The sequence below is a fragment of the Corapipo altera genome, unplaced genomic scaffold (assembly GCF_003945725.1).
Source record: "Corapipo altera isolate COAL_440 unplaced genomic scaffold, ASM394572v1 2, whole genome shotgun sequence".
Classification (NCBI taxonomy): domain Eukaryota; kingdom Metazoa; phylum Chordata; class Aves; order Passeriformes; family Pipridae; genus Corapipo; species Corapipo altera.
The window spans coordinates 2112726-2133962 of NW_020884890.1; the positions used below are offsets into that span (position 1 = coordinate 2112726).

The 21237-nt window shown below is 36.1% G+C and overlaps 1 protein-coding gene and 1 long non-coding RNA gene across 11 annotated transcripts in view; one reads left to right on the plus strand and one right to left on the minus strand.

Annotated features, from left to right (window-relative positions):
• Positions 1-21237, minus strand: part of KHDRBS2 (KH RNA binding domain containing, signal transduction associated 2) — a 360034-nt gene that overhangs the window by 19663 nt on the left and 319134 nt on the right. For 7 of the 10 annotated variants that reach the window (XR_003527902.1, XR_003527901.1, XR_003527899.1 and 4 more), the window contains exons 9-12: positions 16930-17103; positions 14931-14980; positions 8070-8177; positions 1986-2171 (exon numbers count right to left, since the gene is read on the minus strand). Coding sequence is in view for 2 of the 10 variants with exons in the window: in XM_027644902.1 (XP_027500703.1) it covers positions 17006-17103 (98 nt within the window). In the remaining 8 variants the exon portion in view is untranslated. Of the gene's footprint in view, positions 1-1985; positions 2172-8069; positions 8178-10707; positions 10726-14930; positions 14981-15546; positions 15675-16009; positions 17104-21237 lie in introns of those variants that run through there. The other 3 variants (XM_027644902.1, XM_027644903.1, XR_003527903.1) reach the window with 2 other exon arrangements.
• On the plus strand, positions 17028-17863 carry LOC113947846. The gene is made up of 3 exons (XR_003527904.1): positions 17028-17131; positions 17301-17405; positions 17757-17863. It is a non-coding gene; the product is annotated as an uncharacterized LOC113947846 (long non-coding RNA).

The following is a 21237-nucleotide window of genomic DNA, read 5'->3' on the forward strand; positions in this document are numbered from 1 at the left end:
ACGTATACACATATACAGCTGAAAAACAAGAAAATCAGAAAACGCAAGGAAGTCATGGAATTAGATGAACCTTGGTATTTTGCTATGAAGTACTGGCTTGCTCAGGATGTGGAAAAATCGAGATTTCCCTTTCTTCCTCTATATATTTTTGTTAAACTTCTAGAAACTGAGCAGGGTCTCCCAACTTCTGGAACAATTTATCACTTATTTAAACCTGTAGTTACCAACTGAAAAAGAATCACTACTCTCAAGTTTCCAAGAATACTAACAAGAACACAAGTCTTAATTGGAAGCCATCTTAGGAAACTTAGTCCAATTGTTAGGAGTTTGGGCTCTAAGTAAAGGTATTTTAGTTCTGATGAACAGCATTCTGTGTGATAGAGAGCAAACAGCTTCCCCCTTCTTGTTCCATTTGCCATGTGCAAAGCACAAATAATAATAAATAAAAACATTTCTAAGAGCCCTAGATTACTATTTACAAAGTGTTAACAGATTTAACTATAATCTAAGTAAACCCTTAAGAAACCTGCATATTCCCACCTGTTTCTTATCTCACTCACAGCCTACTTAAAACTGGAGTGTGAATACTGTCACCTAGGGTTTATTTCCAGCTCTAGCTAGGAGAAGGAATCTTGAAAAATATACTGATTTTTTTTTTCCTCAGTCTAGAATCATGTTAGGCTTGAATAGCTTTTGGCTGCATTCTTTTAGCTCTTTCTCTGCAGACAAAAATCTACATCTAAAGCAGGGCATAGTTTAAAATATCACCATTTGCAAGAGCAAATCCAAAAATAGTGTGGGCAAAAAAAGTGTCACCACTTTCAGAACACATGATGACAGGGAATCGGGTTCTACATGAGGGCTTCATGCTGCTCTGCAGTGCAGACTAAGCTTCAGGTCTGTTTTCTGGTATGCGGTCAGGAGGAGCAAGGAAAGGATTGTGGAGGTGCCTGAGGTATAGGAAGTGAAGGTGTGTACAGCTGCAGTGTAACTCCACATTAGCTATTGATATTACTTTTGTTAGTCAGCTGAAACCTTCTAGATGTCACTCTCTACCATGAACAAAGGCTGACAATGGTCTTTTGTTTCACAATCTGTTTGCTGAAGAAACAAGCTCATTTCTAATAACTAAATGCAATAATTGTATTTTTGTATGACATTATGTCTCTATATAAACTTATGTTAGAAAAATACAACGCAGTATTTAGTATGGAAGATTTAGGAAATGCTAGATTTATAATTTCCAATATAATTAGATGATTTTCTTTAGTATATACAAGAGGACATAGACTTTAATTACGGGATGCCTTCCTACCCTTCTCTCCACAAGACCTAACTCATGCTGGATACAAGACTGAATTAAATATTTGTATCTGTCTTGCACTCTAGTGATCTGACTCTTTTGTTTACTCTTTTTCATCCAAATAGTTGCTGGTGTAGATTTATTTAATGTCTTATAGATTTTCATTGTCCATAGTTTGTTGCAACAGTGTAAATGAACCCTATAAACATTAATAAATGTATGTTCACAGTAGTGCAGTAAAGATATCAATATTTTCATAGATGAACAAGTGGAGAACAGATCAAAAAACCCAGAATCTGCAAAATCTGGTTTTAACATGACCTTCTCAATGAGCTAACTCATAACAAGTGGAGACGATTTCTTCAAATATTTGGCTTTTTTAAAAATTATTTGTATGTGCAACATACTGCACAAATATAGTTTACTTATTATTATGTTACTTCTGTGAGAAAGATTATTAAAGATTATATTTCTCTATGACAGAAAAAGAGTGTAAGAACTTAGATGCATTATCCTGTCTCAAAGTCACATGCACCACAGTTACCTCTGTATGAGCTCTTTTCCAATGGCAAACGTAATGAGAACTAGTTTAAAATAATCCTGTTTTTTTGCAGACTGAGGTGATCTAATTACATCATATTTGACATAAACTAAAAATATATAGAAAAATACCACAGCTCACCTGATAGACTGGAAGATCACTTTAAGTCTGAGTGGTAGCCTGAGGTCCAGAACTCAGGGCTGTGGAGAGTCCCAACCTGAGGCTCAGTCCTTCATAACAGAGTGATTTATTGCAAATGATGTTGAGCACTCTCAGTTCCCTGAACACCATTCAAAAGGTACAGTACTTCCCTAAGGCTCCAAAAATCTGAAAATCAAGATAAAGTTGGGCAGACATATTCAATGAAAAACATAAAATTAGTTGTTGCATTAATATTTTAGCTTAAATTACTTATGTAGATTCACACAGCATCTCTGTGACACAGTGATAGTTTGGATGACAGAAAACTCTGGGAAGACATTGCCTTCCAAGTTCTGCATGCTATGAGATAAAGCAGATACAAAAAATAACAACACAATTTGCTACACAGTTCTAACACATTCCTATGCCCTGCAAGTAGAATGGGAAAGCATGTGATCACCTCTTTAGGGTCTCTGAAATGATGAGTGTACACAGCAGAGCAAAAACGAAGGAAAGGAGAAAACTAAACTAAAACTGGTATTTCTATTTTTTTTTTTTAACTTTTTGAACCTTTTTTTAAAGTTACTGTATGAAACTTTAGCTATAATTTTATCCCAGCTTTCTCATTTAAGTTCTTAATTTTCATACTGCTACAAATTCATCAAGTGCTGCCTCAATACCTTTTCTGCACCTGCAATCTATTTGAGATGAAGGCCCATGGTCCATGCACGGTAGTATGAGTATGCTTTGAACAGTGTAACAAAAAAGGAGGTTTGTGGCAGTGAATTGTGTGAATACCAACACTCTTTATGCAGATAATACAGCAGAATAATTATATTCATCCTGAGTAAATGAATTCTGAATGCTGGTATGGATAAGAATGGGAACTTGGGAGGACAAGTTGGGTTGGAGTTTCATTTCTTGTTAATATTAACAAAACTGGGTCCATGAAAGTAATTAAAATCAGTTCTTATTTAAATCAATGAATCAAGAGATAATTTGAAGATTAAGGCTGAGGAAGGAGGTATTTTTTTTAAACACATTAGTTAGTCTTTTCAGCCAGCCAATGGAGACTTGTGTACTTGTCTACATCCAGATACCTGGCTAAGGTACTCTGAATTATTTTCTGTAAGCAAAGATCACTCCACTGAATGCATAGGTACCCTAAGTACCCACAGTGGCAAAAGCTAGGTATTTGAAGTTAGATGATGAATGTGCTCAATACTTCCCCAACTGTCACACTAAGGTAACTTCGCATAGAAGAAAAAAACCTCATCAGTGGGGTAGGGGAACATACACATTTTTTTATTGCTTCTAGCAATTTTACTGAGTTGGTAAACAACTTTGTGGATGTCTCACGATATTCTCCAAAACAAACAGATTTTCAGGAAAGAATCAGAAAATAATTTTTAGGACTCTCAGGAGAATTCCTCATATCCTGAGCAAATTTCTGATACAGGAATTTTTAATTTGCAAATTATGTAAAGCTTTCCATAAACTTTTCCTTGATGGAAAATATTAGGTAGGTATAAACATAAGGCTTGCAAAATAAATGGTTAAAGTAAGCCAAGCACTGTGAAGTTAGTTAAATACCAGTTACAAGCCAGTGAAACCCTAATTCAGGTCTTTTCATGTATACATTTGATGCAGTCAGTGGTTGAGTTAAATTTTGGTTTTATTCTTTTTTTTGTTTCAACCATTGAGTCTACAATGGTTAAGTTATATTTTTTCCTGCTTAATTTCATGTATAAGAAAGGGCACTGAAAAACATTCAATATTTCTTTTATCTTCATTATTCAATGTGTTATTCATTTATTAATTGCTTAACTCTATTCAAATCTTTAATTTTTCTTGACAAAATTATGAATTTCGCAGTTGGTTTTCTGTGTCACTTGTGGCTATAGTATGTCAATACCTCATTAGTGTGACTAAATTTTTATTACATTTCTGAGTTAAAATAAAACATTCCCCACTGTTACATATCCTGGGAAACCCAATGCTTGCACCTAACCTTAAACAGCACTTTGAAGAGTCAGGAAAAACTCCTGTGATGCCACTTGTAACTCTGATGAAAATCAGATCCTATGATTTTTCTGTAAAACCTCAAGACAACAAGAAATACAGCATTAGCAGGCTTTTACTTTCAGCAATTTGCCTCACACAAAATTCTGCTGTAGATATGCTGAAGGATAATATAATCCATTCCTCTGCTTTAGTCAAACTCAGCTCTTTGGTCATTAAACACCCCCGACTTTTCTTGTAACGCAAATCACTGCAGAGACCCCAGCACCTGGGAATGTCAGCCAGTGGTTCTATGGATAAAAGCTCATTTGGGCACACAACTTTTATACATTACTATCACAGACATCTATTTGTACATTAGGCAAGACAGTGGAGTTAAAAAGGCACTGGGAAAACAAGTCTGAGATAGAACCAGTCTGGTGTTAATTTGCTAATACAGCAGAGCTTCTACTTGTTCTATGTATTGCTCCTGACCCCTCCACCATGCACCCCAAACATCCATTTCTGGATCCGATAGAAAAAAGATACTGGTCAGGATACTGGTCAGGTCTGACAAAGGAAGGGAGTTCTTATTCTCTTATGCATGAGAAACCATCCCTGGAGCGTATTGTGGCACATATTTTGCAATATACTTTCACAGACATTTGATAACAAAAAAGGAACTTTTATTATTTTGTAAATCCCCAAAATCTTTTATTTTTCTCAACTGTTTAGCATACAAAATCCTTGGATTGAGCAGATACTCATCATGGATAATTTAATTTGAAGTGGACACAGTTGCATTTACAGACTGTACTGGTTATCTCAATGGTAGCTAAAATTACCAGCCCTGCCAAGACTATATTTAAAGACAAATGAGAGAAATGGAGGCATGACAGATTAAAGTTGTATAGCTTGTTTTGGGGTTCTGTATTTTATCTATGAGAGCTGTGAATGAAAATGAGTCATCTCCATAAGTCCAGATGAAGAACTTGGTATAAAATATTTTCATATTAAAAAAAACTAACACAGTTTTCTAGATCCTTAAACATATTCTTAGGGTTATTTTTGGTTGACTAGGTATTACAAAGTCAGATGCCTTATTTCCGTTAATTTAGCCTAGCAGACTTCAAAGTAGTAAAACCCAAACAACTCTGAATCTAAAATTATCCCTAAACCAGTCTAAAATAGAACTTCTGTTATTTCCAGAACTGTCAGCACTATAAAATTTCAGAATATGTAAGTTTTTAGGGTCCAATCCCAATGTCTTCAGTGCTATAGGGAGGACATCAGGTATTACCAGGAGTCTCAAGCCCTTATGAGTATTTAGAGATGTATTTCTTCTTCATCAAAGACATACAGTGTGAGAAACTTACCACGGCAACAGTTGATGCAGCTATAGAAAAACAGAGTTATAATGCAAAGGGATGAAGATAATAACACTTCTTGAATGTTAATCTGGCATATGTACGTATGTATGTATATTCCCTACACACACACATTCTGCTGCTTCATCCAGTTGCCTGGTAAAGTCCAGCAGGTGCCAAGTGATAATAGTACATCTGCATGATAGACAAGGGAGTTCAATTCTCACAAAAAACCACAGCTCTGAATATGTCCTGTGTTTCATTTCCTGATGCAGCTTCTTACTAGCAAACCTGCTGCTTTGCTAATTGCACTTTATTATGTCACTTTGACCTGCTGAGTAATCTTAGCAAATAATTCAGCTTCATTATTTTTCTAATTCTCCATTATAAGGCAGAGATTAAAATATCGACTGCCTTCATTAAGCAGAGTTCTATGCAGAAATTTTCTTCTAAGCTCTGTAGGTGCTATTTAAGCTTTCTAAGAACTATGCAGTATTCTTGGGGTTACAATAACTCTTTTGAATGAGCACTAGATTTCCTAAAGCACGTACTCCACAGGCCTTCACAGTCTAGTGGATGACCTATTTTTGCCTTAGATCTGCAAGTTCAGTAACACTGTCATTAAAGACTATGTAAAGGAAAGTATTGTACCTCCTTCAGAAACTTAGTTGTTATGAAAATAAAATGATGACTACCATGGATGGATGAACTTGATTGCCAGGCTGAGATTTGGAGTGGGTGACACTCCCAAGACCCTCAACTAAATAATTTCCTTTCACATGGGGAAATTAGTTATGATGATAAAAAAAGTAGGATCCTAATGTTGGCACTATAACTGAAGTACTCTTCCTAGGTCAAGGTTATTTCACACTGTCAGCTAAGCAGGACATGGGCTAGAATGATGCAATACAGTCCTTTACAGGAATGTGTTCTGTTTGAATTTAATTAAATTATAAAAATGACTGCAGATCACATTCTGAATTTAATATTCCCTTTTCACTTCTTGATGTCAGCATGGATTTTTAGTAAATGAAACCTGAGTAAAATCTCCAGGATTAAATTCTCCTTTAGAAACCTGCTTTACTTAACTGGAATTCAACATAATGTAACATTCCTGTCAGTTGTTTGCATCTTTACATCATGAATTCAAAAAGAGATATTAAAAACATATAATTCTCAAAATACCATACAGAATAAGAAAAAGAACCCTATCAGTTTTAAATACTCAGAGAATAATAAACTGAATTCCTATATTATCAGAAAGTAGTAGCATTTCATTTGAATGACAGTGTCCTTGATTATCTTTTCAGCTAAAGTAGGTATGTGGGAAGAGGAAAAAGAAAGAGAAAAATTAAAAGAAAAAGAAAGAAGCAGCATATGCAAGGCCTTGTGTGTTGGGTTTGTCTGGCCAGGTTTTGGTAGCAGAAGGGGTTGACATGGTGGCTTCTGTGAGAAGCTGCTTGAAGCTTCTCCTGTGTCCTGCAGAGCCAATACCCGGTGGTTCCAGGATGGACCCACCGCTGGCCAAGGCTGAGCCCATCAGGAATGATAGTAATACCTCTGTGATAACGTATTTAAGAAGGGTGAAAAAAAAAAGTTATTGGGCAGATGAAAACTGCAGCTAGAGAAGAGTGGAGTGAGAACATATGAACAACAGTGCAAACACCAAGGCCAGTAGAGAAGGAGGGGGAGGAGGTGCTCCAGGTGTTGGAGCTGAGGTTTCCCTGCAGCCTGTGGTGTAGACCATGGTGAAGCAGGTTGTCCCCCTGCAGACGACAGGGGTGCAGGGATCCACCTGCAGTTCATGGAGGAGACCCACACCGGAGTAGGTGAATGCCCAAAGGAGGCTGTGACCCCATGGGAGGCCCATGCTGGAGTAGGGTCCTGGCAGGGGTCTACTGACCCATGGAGAGAAGAGCCCATAGTGGAGCAGGTTTGTAGGTAGGACTTGTGGCCCTGTGGGGGACCCACATTGGAACAGTCTGTGCCTGAAGGACTGCACCCTGTGGAAAAGTGACCCACATTGCAGCAGTTTGTGAAGAACTGCTGCCTGTGGGTTGGACTCATGCTGGAGAAGGACTCTCCGGTGGGAGGGAGACCATGGTGGAGTGGAGAAAGGACTCCCCTCCCCAAGCAGCAGCAGAAAGGCAGAAACAACTTGTGATGAACTGACCATAACTCCCAGTTCTTGTCTCCCTGTGCTGCTGTGGGCAGAGTAGGTAGAACTTGGGAAGGAGAGAGGGGTGGGGAGCAGGTGTTTTTAAGATGTATTTTACTTCTCATTTTCCTTCTCTGATTCTGTCAGTAATAAATTTAATTAATATCCCCACTTCAAGTCTGTTTTGCCTGTGACAGTGATCGGTGAGTGATCTCTCCTGGTTCTTATCTCAACTCATGAATCCTTCGTTGTATTTTCTCTCCTCTGCCCAGTTGCAGAGGGGATGATAGGGTGACTTTGCTGGGTACCTGGCGGCCAGCCAGGGTCAACCCACTACACCGTTTCACTGAATTTTGCCACTGGTTTTACAGGATTGTTCTAAAGTTCAAGAAGAAATATAATGAATTATTAGCTGAGCAATTAATATGGAGTTATAAATGAAAATAGTAAACCATGATACAAAATATGTGCACTTTTTTTCTGTTTTCCATGCAGAAGTAAATGAAGAAAACCCACACAGAATGCTAAGTCATACATGAGCAGCTCAGCAGTTTGTACCTCTGACTTGGTGGTAACACAGTGTGAAGGTCCTGTAATGCAAGGGCATGTAACAAAGGTATTCACTGTTTTTCTGTGAGGAAGCCATCCATCATGAGCTAATGCATCCTGCATGGCAAGAACAGTGCCAAACATGATATAAGCAGGTACTCTCACACTATATAATAACACTGTATAACAAGAAACTATACCTCCATTAAATCAATAAAGCACAGCAGCAACAGAAATAAACAGGAAATATTGTTTTCATAATTAATTCTTTTCTTATTAGGGCATTGAAGCATTTCTATTATTCTACTTGTACACCCAAATGTTGCTAAAAGATATTAGAAAGTTCTGATTGTTTCCATACAGCAACTTGAAAAATTCTTTGGGCACATGATGGATTTACACAATCAACTACACATCTTTTTCTTTAATATTTTTCCTTTTAATATGTGAATGATGACCTATACCATTACACCATGGGTATGATCTCCCTCCAATAAACCTTCCTTCTGATTTACAGATTTAAAATATGAAAGTCTGCAACTGTGTTCTCAATAAATTTTGCTATTCTCTGCTAAAGCATCTGAGGTTTCAAAGTTAATTCAACTATTTTAGGCAAGGAGGCATTTATGCCTTTCAGTAAGTACCAAACACAACCTTTTAATAAGATTTCTATAAGGAAAACAAACTTTTAGAACACGTTTTTAGTAGAAGTTTAGAAATCTGCATTTCTTATGCTTATGTTGACAGAAATTGCTTCTCTTTGAGAATGAAAACTGTGTTCCAGATATCCATGATTTAGAGATTTATTTCAACATGTTCTGCTGAGTTATAATACAAATTATTTAGTCAACCAGAGGTTGCAAAAGGACAGAAAATCTTTCCTGTACTCATACTGGCAGGCACAGTTAGTGTTCAGATTCCATAGTCTCAGAACATAAATATTGTATACAGTATGTCTTCACTAAAAGATATCAGCATATTCATGAGCAAAGCTCATGATTTGTCTAATAAGTACGTAGGTCAGCAAATATTTCAGTGGGAATAATTTTCCTTAAAGTCTCTAAATGGATGTTAGCATCTAGCCTACAGGACCAGAAACAAAACCAACTGAAGAAAAACCAAAGGCTTAATGATTTCAAAGGTTTTTGTCAGGTCTCAATGATAAATAGTAATGACTAGAAAAATTTAATTAGCTAACAACAGAATGGAAGATGGTGATCATCTTTAAAGCCATAATTGGTTTGAGAGTTACCTATGTACCTGTTCTGCCTCCACAGATCAGTACAGTAAAACTGATAACACATGATACTTTTTCTGATAACTCTTGAGTTTTAATAACTGACAGAAGTCACAGAGTGCATCGAAGTTTTTTGGAGGACAAAAAAACCTTCAGAAGACATTAGGATTGTTTTCCTTGTTTTCAGTTTTTCCTGTGATTTTACATGTTAATTAGGGTTCTTTTTGTACTTTGATCTATCTGTTGACAACAGAGGATGACTTGAAATAATAACAAATACGATCTTTATTTTTTGGGCATTAGTTACAGCCAGCCCTTTCAACTATGGCCTTTCTTTTCGTGCAAAAACTTTGTAATGTCTTAGTGAAATGAATTTTTTTTTTAATCCTACCTTAGAAAAAATGCACTACAAATAGACTCTGTCCTCCTGAATCCTAAAAATTCATACATTCTGATATAGGGATAAGTTGGTTCTTTGTCACATAAGATTAATTTATAAACTATGATTCTGACTCTATGAAATTTTTTCCCAAAACTACTTTATCTTCTTGCAATCTTAAAACCATTTATTGAAGTTCTACAGCATTATAAAAGAATTCAGGTAACACTTACGGAAAAAAATTACTATTTTCTTTAACATCTTTGCTAAAATGTTGTACTAAATAGATCATGTAAAGATATTATAATCTTGTTTAGATTTGGTATTTCTTTCACAAAAGAAATTACAGGAAATTACAGGAGAACAATTTTCTGTCAAAATATGTAGCTGCTTAGGAAATTCAGGTAGATTTTCTCAGTTGTCTTTTCCTTTTACACAGTATTTTTCCATAAAAGACAGGAAGTGTACCAGTAACTTTACAGAACATGAGGCATCTCTAAGAAGGTTGCATGAAGAACACTGATATCCAGTGCTGTCCCTACTCAACCTTTATACAATCTTGACTTAACATTTTCTGCATTTTAATGCAATACAATATGGAAAATGTTCTAGGATTTCCTTTCCTTAAGATCATATACTTCTTTCAGACATTAACAAAGACTTCTTCTTTCCAGTGTTTAGCTTATTCTATGACTCTCCTTTACTTCCATTTATAATTCTGTAGTTGTGATATTTGTTGCAAAACTTTGGACTTCTGAGAAAGATGATTCACAAAACAACACTCCTACTGTCAAACATGAAGGAAATACATCACTAATGTAGACCAAATTTTTTTTATTTGAACAGAATGCATCACTTACGTGTTCTTGATTTTAACTTTAAGATGATAATCCTGGGTGATATTTCATGAGAACATTGCTGGCAAAATCCTTGCAAGAATACTTTTGAACAGACTAGTATCCGCTATAGCAGAAGAACTTCTACCTGAAAGTCAATGTGGTTTCAGAGCCAACAGGAGCACCACAGACATGGTATTTGTTCTCAGACAACTGCAAGAGAAATGTATGGAACAGAACAAAGGTCTCTATGTAACCTTTGTTGATCTCATCAAGGCTTTTGACACTGTGAGCAGAAAAGGTCTATGGCAGATTTTGGAACATTTAGGATGTCCTCTCAAGTTCCTTAAAATGATCATCTCACTTCATGAGGATCAGCACAGCCAAGTCAGATATGGTGATGCACTTTCTGAGCCTTTTCTAATAACCAGTGGTGTGAAACAAGGCTGCGTTCTTGCACCAACCCTATTCACAGTCTTTTTCAGCATGATGCTCCAAAGGGCCACGGCAGACCTTGATGATCAGGACGGTATCTATATTCAATATCGTACTGATGGAAGCCTTTTCAACCAAAGGTGACTGAAGGCCCACACTGAGACCTTAAATCATCTTCTCCATGAGCTGCTTTATGCTGATGCCGCCACCCTCATCGCCCACACAGAAGCAGCTCTGCAGCGTTTAACATCCTGCTTCGCAGAGGCTGCTGTGCTTTTTGGGCTGGAAGTCAGTTTGAAGAAGACAGAAGTTCTCTATCAACCTGCACCTCAGGAAGTCTTCCATCATCCCCCTATCACCATTGGCCAATCAGAGCTCAAATCAGTCCTAGGTAGCCTCATCTCTTCGGATGGTAAGATTGACGGAGAGACAGACAACAGGTTAGCAAAGGCATATAGAGCTCCTGAAAAACTCCATAAAAGAGTTTGGTGAAATAAACACCTGAAGAAAAGTACAAAGATCAACGTTTACAGAGCCATTGTGCTGTCTACTCTTTTATATGGATCTGAATCATGGGTCATTTACCACCACCACCTGCGACTTCTAGAATGCTTCCATCAACGCTGCTTCTGTACAATCCTAAACATCCACTGGTCAGATTATGTGACTAATATGTCTGTTCTAGAAAAAGCAGCTGTTATGAGTATTGAGGCCATATTGCTGAGAACACAGCTGCGTTGGGCAGGGTACATCTCCAGGATGAAGGACCACTGCCTCCCTGAGATCGTGCTCCATGGTGAACTTGCCACTGGCTGCTGCAAGAGAGGAGCCCCAAAGAGGAGATACAAGGACTTCCTGAAACAACATCTCAGCCTTGGCCATACTGATCTTTATCACTGGTCTACTCTGGCCTCCGACTGGGAGGTCTGGAGACACACTGTCTATAATGCTGCTGCTTCTTTTGAGAACACACGCAGGACCACTCTTGAGGAGAAACGAAATGCAGAAAGAACCGTGTCTTGTTGTTATCACCTAAGGAGTCTTTCCGCTGTGCCTTTTGCAACCAGACTCATCTATCTCGCATTGGCCTTTTTAGCCACCAGGGTGCTTGTAACAAATGTGTGTAGAGTCCTTCCCAAATCTTCATTTGCCAAGCCTAGCCATGACTATAAATCCATATTATTATGGTCAAATGTTAAGCCTTTCAACTGATGATTCTAACAGTAACTTGGTCGCTTTACTAAATTCCTGATACTCAGCTCAGAAACGGAGTACTGGCTGTAGTTTGGCTCTCTGGCAATAGGGAGACACAGGCTCTTCCACCCTGCCATGCTTAGTCACAAGGTGTTCACATCCATTTCTTCAGAGCTACCACACAGTGACCTGTTTCACATGCACTCGTTCACTTTCATTAACATCAGTGTTATGCAGTTTAGAAGTCAGTAGGTTTGGGTATAATGGAGTAATTATGGCTGGGCTACAGACTGAACATGGAGTAAGAAGACAGATCTTCTGTGTTTGTGGCTGTAGCTCTGTTACTCTGAATAGAGGTTGAGGACCTCACACAGTTAGAAAACCGTGGTCAGCATCCTTTGTGGTGAGGTCAGGTATACTGTATTTCCTAAGATTTTCATTTATTCATATGAAGATTTAAGCCCTTTGTTAAAACAGAGTAAGATAAGTTGAATAGGAAAGAAATAATTACATGGTGCTACTTCATTTTCTAATAGAGGTTGCTTCTTTAGGAATATCTAATTTTTCCAGTTAAAATGGCTCTTGAATACACGCAAAACATCTCCTAGACTAAAATATAATTTGTTGATTTAAGTATTAAAAAATATATTGCACTCTTTTCTTTTAAAGATCAAACTGTTCTATAGATGAGGTCAACCTGGACAAGCAAAGAAAAAAAACTTAGAATATTTTAACAAGATTTTGCTTTTTCAACCTCTCTTTTCCAGTGTTTTTAACTCATTGTTTTGATGTTTTATACTGTTTTTAGTTCCTATTACAAATAACTGGTGACTAGTGTCCTGGAATGATCTGCAGCATAAGTGATGTGTTTTCTGATGATGCACATAAATTTTCAGGACCTCAAAATTATGGCTGACCTGACTGGTGGATGTGTGGAATATGTCACAACGTTCCACGGAAGATGTGAATATAGCTGTTAATTAGAATAAGCAGACTCTCTTGTTACTCTTTCAAAAATTAAGAAGGTAGATTTTTGTTTTCCTAAGACATAGCTGATTAACTGTAAGACTTCAGAAACAGTTGTGAACTATACTTTGTAGTTGGCACAGAACAACACATGCAGTCATGGGTAATTTTTCATACTATTTTCCTGAAAATCAGTAGAAAAACTGTTTGCAAAAACAGTTGCTTACACTGTTAATTGTTAACCTACTTTTTCTAAATAATTCTTATATCAGAATATTTCACAATGCATAATTTTACTGATACATTCTGCCATTTTTTTTAATCTACACAAATAATGGTTTTAAAGTGGACTTGGAGACAGGAATATTAAAGGACACTGTTCTGCTAAAAAGCTATAATTATTGGAGTCTATCCTCAAGGAGTTCACAGTAGTTACCCTCATATAAAAATGTGATACGCAAGTGAGAAATTAGTTTTATGTATTTTGCCCTGGATCTCACATCAGGTATGACCTAGTCACAGCTTTATGTAATTTATCATTTCAATAAGGCACATGAGCATTTCCTGGAATACTTATATAGTAAAATCTATAATGTATAGTAATTTATAATCACAGCTAAATCAGTATGATGAAAATGTATTTATAGGAGTGGAAAGTATTTTTCTTGTTTGTATAGATATACCCTGAATGAAGCAAATTTGCATAACTACATGCAAGGTGGGTAGATGGAAGCTTTTTCCTACAGTAGTACATTCAGACTGATGTGCCTGCAATATGCAGACAAACCTTAATTCCATGTTATATCACTTTGGCCTGTAGAGTGGTTGCAGCACATAAATAAAACTAATTTATAAAGACCTCGAGGCAACCCTTTGGAGAGGAAAATTAAATCTTTTATATCTTGCTATACAACACAACTTGTGGTTTGTAAGTAACCGTTGAATACCACAATAGCTGGAAAATGTTAAATCAGCCACACCACAGTCATGGGAAAAGATGCCAGAGTAATAAATGTGTCTAAGATTGTGTATTTGGTGCACAACGTCATCAGTTTTATTAACTCTTATCTAGTTTAACAATCATGAAAGAGGACGAGAATTTGTAGGTTTTGTATTGTGATTAGGTTTACGCTTCTGAATCTGTGGACAAAGTTATAACTGAGCTGAATTTTTTTGTTTGTTTCCAGCCAAAATTTGTCTTCAGCCAAAATCTCATATATAATCTGAAGTCTACTTAAAAAAGTCATCCAAGACAAATCTTTATGTTTAAATGTATTTAAACAGAGAAATATTAGAAAGTGATGCCTTGATCCATGCCATTGCCTAGTAATATCATTAATGTCCTTGCCATTCTAAAGCATAAAAAAGGAAAAACACACCAAGCATAAGAATAAATAACAAACTTCCTGTCTCTATACAGGTACATTTGTCATAGAAAGAAATGATACATATTTTCAGAAGCAAGGATAAGCTAGTGTTTTATTTTTTTATGTTATGTGACTAGCTTGTTTTCAAAATGTAGGCATACTTTTAATAAACAGCAGCTCATGTTTTTAGCAGGAGCAGTTATAAAAATATACCATCTTAATATTTACTATTAAAAAGCTAGATGACAATACTTTTATTTAAGTGAGAGGTATCATAACATATAAAAGTAAATGTTTTGATTGCCATTACACCATAATCATTATGCTGCTATGCAGAGAAACATTGCTGGAAAGAAATATTTATTTTAAAAATGTTGGTGAATATGTTGTTAGTAAAAACAAATGCACAGATAAAATAGGAAATAGGAAAACCCCCTGAGATGCAGCAGCGCTTACCTGACCCCTTCTCAGCAGATCTGCTGCTTAGCTGTCCAGTGCCTGAGTCCCTGAAACAGCGAGACAGAATAAACTCAGTGTAACCATCATGTAGCCCACTAAATTCACTTAAACACTTCAAACAACAAAACATACTCATCATAAACTATTCAAAAAGAGCTAGCATGCAACTCCAGCTGCAAGAGATTTTGTTCACAAACTGAACAGCAATTGGCCTGTACTTTAGTCTCATCAAAAAAGTAAACCAATCACATTGACAAAAAGCCACTGTAAACAAAAAGAGTGTATTTAAAGGATTAACAGTTTTGGCATCCCTACCATCAAGTCTTCTGTTCTTTTTTTTTTTCTTCATCAAAATTTAGGTTATATATTTGTTGTTAGCAAGAGTTGCATTACTATTATTGTTAATTTTAGTTCTGTTTATTACGTTGAGGGTTATATATTGTAGAATAATTTTGTTGTCACTAGTTAATGTTAATTAGTTGTTTTAATAGCCTATATACCTATTTGTTATCTTTTGGTAGGTTTACTTTTTTAACTATCAGTAACTTAATAACTGAGAATATTTTACATTACTGTTGCATACTCAAAATTACAGAGTTACTATTAGTGTTACCTGTTTAACGTTTAGTCATCCTTTGAGTCCTGCGACATATTTCCTTAATAATCATCAGCCATCAAGTCTGATAGTCTCAAAAGAATATCAGCCCTCTAAACTGCCTTCAAGGGCGGTGATATTTAGCACTGAAAATTACAAATAAAGTTTTTGAAGTTGAGTACCAACAACTGGGCAGTGACACTGATGATTTGTTTATCAAGACAAATTGTTATATACTACGAAAAATGCAGTCAACGCACTCTTCTGAGTGAAAACAAATAGGTGAATCTATGCAATGCTTACATGTTGAATGGGATATTTAATGTGCGGGGAAACTCAAAGGTTGAAGAACTAGCATTTAGACAGTCTAACAGTGGTAAGTGGTAATCTTACCTCTTTAAACTCCATTACATTCTCACGAGAGACATGCTAATACAAACAAGTCAATCAGAGTTTGTGTTTAGCAAGATCAAGCTTAAAGGATAGTTTAAAATCCATTTATTGTTCTAAAGCATTTTTTTCCATTAACATGTTATACATTAGTGGATACTAACCATGATTCATGTAACAGTTTAGTTTGTTAACTTTTAAATTATTTAACAACCAGAAGTTATTAATACAACTTTTAAAGTCTTACACAAAAAATCTTAAAACAGGCTTGGGTTCATTTTTGTAATTTTTATATAAAAAACATTTTAGGCATCTCTTGAAAAAGAAATAAAGCAGGCATTTAAAGCTAGAAAACAAGTAATTCCAAATTTAGTTTGTTACAAAAGGTTTCAGCTTTATTGACAAATTATGGCAAACATATTTGACAAAATTATGGTTTCCTATTTAGAGAAGCTTACACATGGAACTTTAAGTGATTTTTTTAACAAATACAGGTTAAAACACTGAACAACTTCAGTTAGCTACATACATACAGTAGCTGCTTGTTTTCAACCCCATTAAAACAGCATTTAAAATTAAATTTACAAACTGAATATCGAACATCTTAATCTAAACTAACATATATTAAAAAAGACAGGTTAAACATCTTATCTACAGCTTGATTATTGTCTGGTTCAAAAAAAAAAAAGGAAAAGGAAAAAAAGGAATCATATTACAATCTTTTAGCAACCCTAAACAGAAACTCAGCCTTAGCTAGTATGTAGAGACTCGAGATTTGTAACAGTGTCATGCTTTTTAAGTTACACACAGCAATGAATACAACCAATAGAACATCATCTTTGAATAGTTTATAGACAATGTTTGCCAAAGGTTTTTTGTCTCTGTTTTTTTAAGTCCGTGTTATAAAATAATACTAATGCCAATGTCACGCCAATGTTATAGGAAATACAAGTAGTACATAGGATAATAATGAGCAGTAATCCCTAGGATAGAAAAGAAATGGACTATTACTTGTCTTGTTGCTGTTTATGTGGAGACCACAGGTTATTAATTGTCTTTGAGATGAGGTCACAGATGAGGAGGACCTTCAATATCTACCATAGGGGTGTTCCCTGTAACCCCCTCTGGCTGACCTTGGAGGTGGTGCCTTTAGGCTGGAACGGGTTGTGGCCCATTCTTCTTGTGCTAAAAACAGAAAAGAAAAACAAATTTTGTAAATATCTAAAACTGAAAGAACAAGGGGATGCCACTGCTAATGGCTGTCAAAATTCTTGAATGTTTTGTCTGAAACCTTTAGAAAATTAAAATGAGGATGGTGTTATCATCCATTGCTTTACCCTCCTACAAAAACTTACAGAAAACTAACCTACTTCTCTACACAGGCAATCAGTATATCTCAGGAAGAAAAAAGTCTTACACCTTCACTTTCAGCAGAGAATGAAAAACTACTGTGGTGATGGTACAGTCAGCTCTGGAAAAATTACTGTGTAAGTCTGCCAGTTCAGAATTTATTTGATGTTTTGAGTTTCTAGCATTTAAGTTAAAGCACAAATAATGTAATTGCTATGGTAACAAGATGAGAAGTTGAATCATGAAAGGATAAGAGAGGTATGTTTGATTTTTTACTTCCATTTGAGATGAAAAGAAAGAAAATAATGGAAGAAAAACAATGTGTAGCAGTGAATCTACTGCATTAAGCAAAAAGAGATTTTACTTTGCATTATCTTTAGAATACGTTTTCAAATTCTGTGAATGAAATATGCTCAGAAAGATAAAGATAAAAACTCTAGTTCAGTTTTTACAAAGTTTCTATAAATCTTCTCCTCCTCCCTGACAAGGTATTTTGGAAGCTAACCCTGAGCAATCAGGAAATTACCTTCAGTTGTGGTCTAGCAGTTGAACCCAAAACTTGAATTCTCTCCTAGATCAGCTAGTGGATTGTGAAATGATTTCTGGTTTTGCCTTCCACTGACTTCAACTGATCATACAGAGTGATTAAAATGGAAATGCAGAAACCATAATGTATCATCGATCTTATAACACATCACTGTGCAACATTCATGGTATCTTGTTTTTGCTAATGACTGCTGATTTATGTGGCCACTAAGAAAATAATTAGCTGGCACTAGACAAAAATACTAAATGGTTAAAAGAGGTATCAAATATTCCTTTTGTAAAATGATAATGTTATGTGAAAACAGAAAAATGAAAATATAAAACATAAAAAGCCTGTTAAAATTCTGAAAGCTATTTCTTCTCTGCAAGATGTCTTCTTTGCAACTACATTTCGTTATCTTGTTGCCTTGCGGTTTGAGGGGAAAGCACAGGGTACGAGGGAAAAGCACCTACAGAGCTTACAGTGAGGCTCAGGTTGCATGTACTAGGAGTGGACGTCTCTGGAGAAGATTTGGTAGCAGCTGATCTTGCTATGGAGCAAGAAACATTCCTGTTGTGATTTTTTGGTGCACTCCATTTATTTTCTTTTTCTTTGAGCTCTTCACGACGTTCTCTTGTTGAATATCAGGGGTTTTATGGTCACACAAACCCAAAGTTTACCATGGAAAGCTATTGCCTACAAGGTTGAAGAAAAGGCAGCCAATATGATATAGTTCTAAATCCTCAGGTTTCTCATTCCTAGAGGGAATCAGTTTCCATATAGTGAATTTAAAAATCCTCCCTCTGCAATATGTTTCATTACACCCTTTAAAAATGGTATTTTGCTGTAAATTTGCTGCAGCTTCAATTACCCTTTGCTGAAGTGTCACTGCATTTGCAGAGAGGCCTCGGGGAGAAGTGAGATTTATATGGAAAAGGAGAAGCTTTATTTATATAAATGAAAACGACTGAAGTAGTAAAGATACTCACTAAATGTACAACACAAAGACAAACCCATTTCTTGCTCCCTTTCAGTCCCCTCACAGTCATCTGGACAGAAACACCTTCGTATAAAGGTGAAATGTGCAGTATTTTTGTAGTACTCATGCAGTGAAAAATGACTTTATATTACCAACTGGAGGAAGTTGTTTTTTCCTTGACTGTTCTTAAAGCAAATTGCTGCTCTTGACAGAGTACAAAACTAGAATTGTAATTTGTGGTACAAGTCTCTTTTTCAGTAACATGGTGGACCTATTTGCTTGATTTCAAACTTTAACACCATTATCGACACCATGGTTGACAGCTAACAGCTCCTGTTGATATTGCATGATAGACCCTAGTGTACTAACAGGTGAATCCATAGCCAAAATACAGATGAAACTTTGGGGATTACGGCATTCAAGTGGGAAAACACTGGCATCTACCACTCATACAGCAGTAAAGGATTATATATTTATTGTGGAGAAAGGAACATGATAGGGAGCAGCACTACCAAGAGTCTCTGAATCACACTATGCCAATAAATAACAAGATGGAGCCATACCAGAAAAGAAGTCAGATTACTAGTGGGTTTTTTCCTGTGGGGATTTTTAATGAACAACAATATATCTGCATGCTAGTAATTAAAGGTTCCTTGATGTGCAAAGCTGGTCTTTCATGTCTCTATTTCAGAAGTCCAATGTAAGCTTTCTTCTTTCAGCATCGAGGGAAGAAACGGGGCTTCTGAGAATGGAAATCTCTTGTCTTCAGGAACAGTCTTAGAAGACTGGAGTGATATAGACTACCTCAGTAGCTTGTTGGATAGCAGAATGGTGGAAAGACTGATTACCAAGCTCAGTTTCACAGTGTTTGAGAACAGGAGAACAGTGGAGCCTGTCTCTGAAAGACTGTACCAAAAAGGGACAGAAAGAGAGCCTGGATGTATTTAATCTTAGTAAAGTCACATGTTAATGAAGTGGAAACTGAGAGGGATTTCAGGTGAAGAGCAGGTAATAGGTGTAGCTTTGGAGATGGAAAGGTAATTGGGAGAACTGCAAGTGAGAGACTGACCAAGAGCTGAAGAAATGTGCAGGGCAGTCACTGCGTTTTAATGCTGATTCTTTTTCCTTCTTCTGATTCCTGTCGAAAGAAACTCTGTGCAGTCTGACCTTTCTCTTCCCTCTATGACGTCCAGACCCCCATCCAGTCCTTATGCCATAGCAGGCTCCACTCATGCCCTGTCCTTTTCACTTCTGACTGTCCTCAGTGCTATCAGGTGTCAAAGACTGTGACTGAAAAGAAATCCACACAGGTAGCTTAATAACTGAGGGCAGAGGGTTGGGCTTTTTCAGGAACTTGGTGCTATTTCCAACTTTGACATTCTAAGTTAAGGAGAAATACTGTATGTTTTGCTTTCAGAAACTAAAACTATAAGTTATAGCAGCATGAAGGAAACCTAATAGCGTTTATATGTGAGGAATCTGAGTGTGCTTGGGCATGAGGTTTCCTGTAGGTGTGGTAACAACTGCTGTAGCTTCTTTGATAAGAAATTAAAGAGATGGGCAAAACCCTTTTAATTACACTGCATACTTTCAGTTTGCTGTATGCTCCCTGTCAATTGGTATTTGAAGCTCACCTTTAGGATATAAAATTAATTATTATCACAGTCAATCAGCACCCTTGGTTTATGAATGATTGAAATGATATGTTAGTATTTTTGCACTGCTTTTTATGGTTCAGATTGACTTTTATTTATTATACTATGTTCATTGAGTTATATAAATGCTTTCAGTATCTATTACAGACTATTGATATATTAGTTGAGGCTATCTTTGAAGATTATTGTTTGATCATTGCTAGGAGACTCATTAGCTTTGATCTAATGTTTAAATACAAAATTATAGTTAGATTTTTTTTCTTACTGGAGAGTCAGAATGAAAAAAGATCATACCATTTTTAACCTGAGAATTTCCTCTGAATGTGAGATCTAAATGGTAACATCTATAGCACAGAGAGAGGTACATATGAAGTTGTTTCTGTCTTACTGTTTTACCTACGTATTATTGAAAGCACAGAAAAATTCAGTGGCTCATCCATGTGGCTATCATCACATGCTTAAATGACTTCAAGTACAAGATTCAAGAAAAGCACATTCAGACACTTTTTTTTCACTCTTCAATCTGCATTCTGCAACTTTGTCATGGAATTTTCCGGCATTGAATAAAACTCTTTGACAAATGTAAAAAGGGAAACAATGCAATAATTAAAAGGCAGATCACATTAATGGATGCTTTAAAATAAAAAAAAATACATATTAACAGCATGTGATTTACATATGAACGTGTTATTTTCTAATATTTTTGTATTTATATTCATTGCTTAGTCACTGTAATAATGAAGACCTGATCACTTTTTCTTCCTAATAAGTTATTTAACATCTGAGTATTGCTCACAATTATTTGGCAC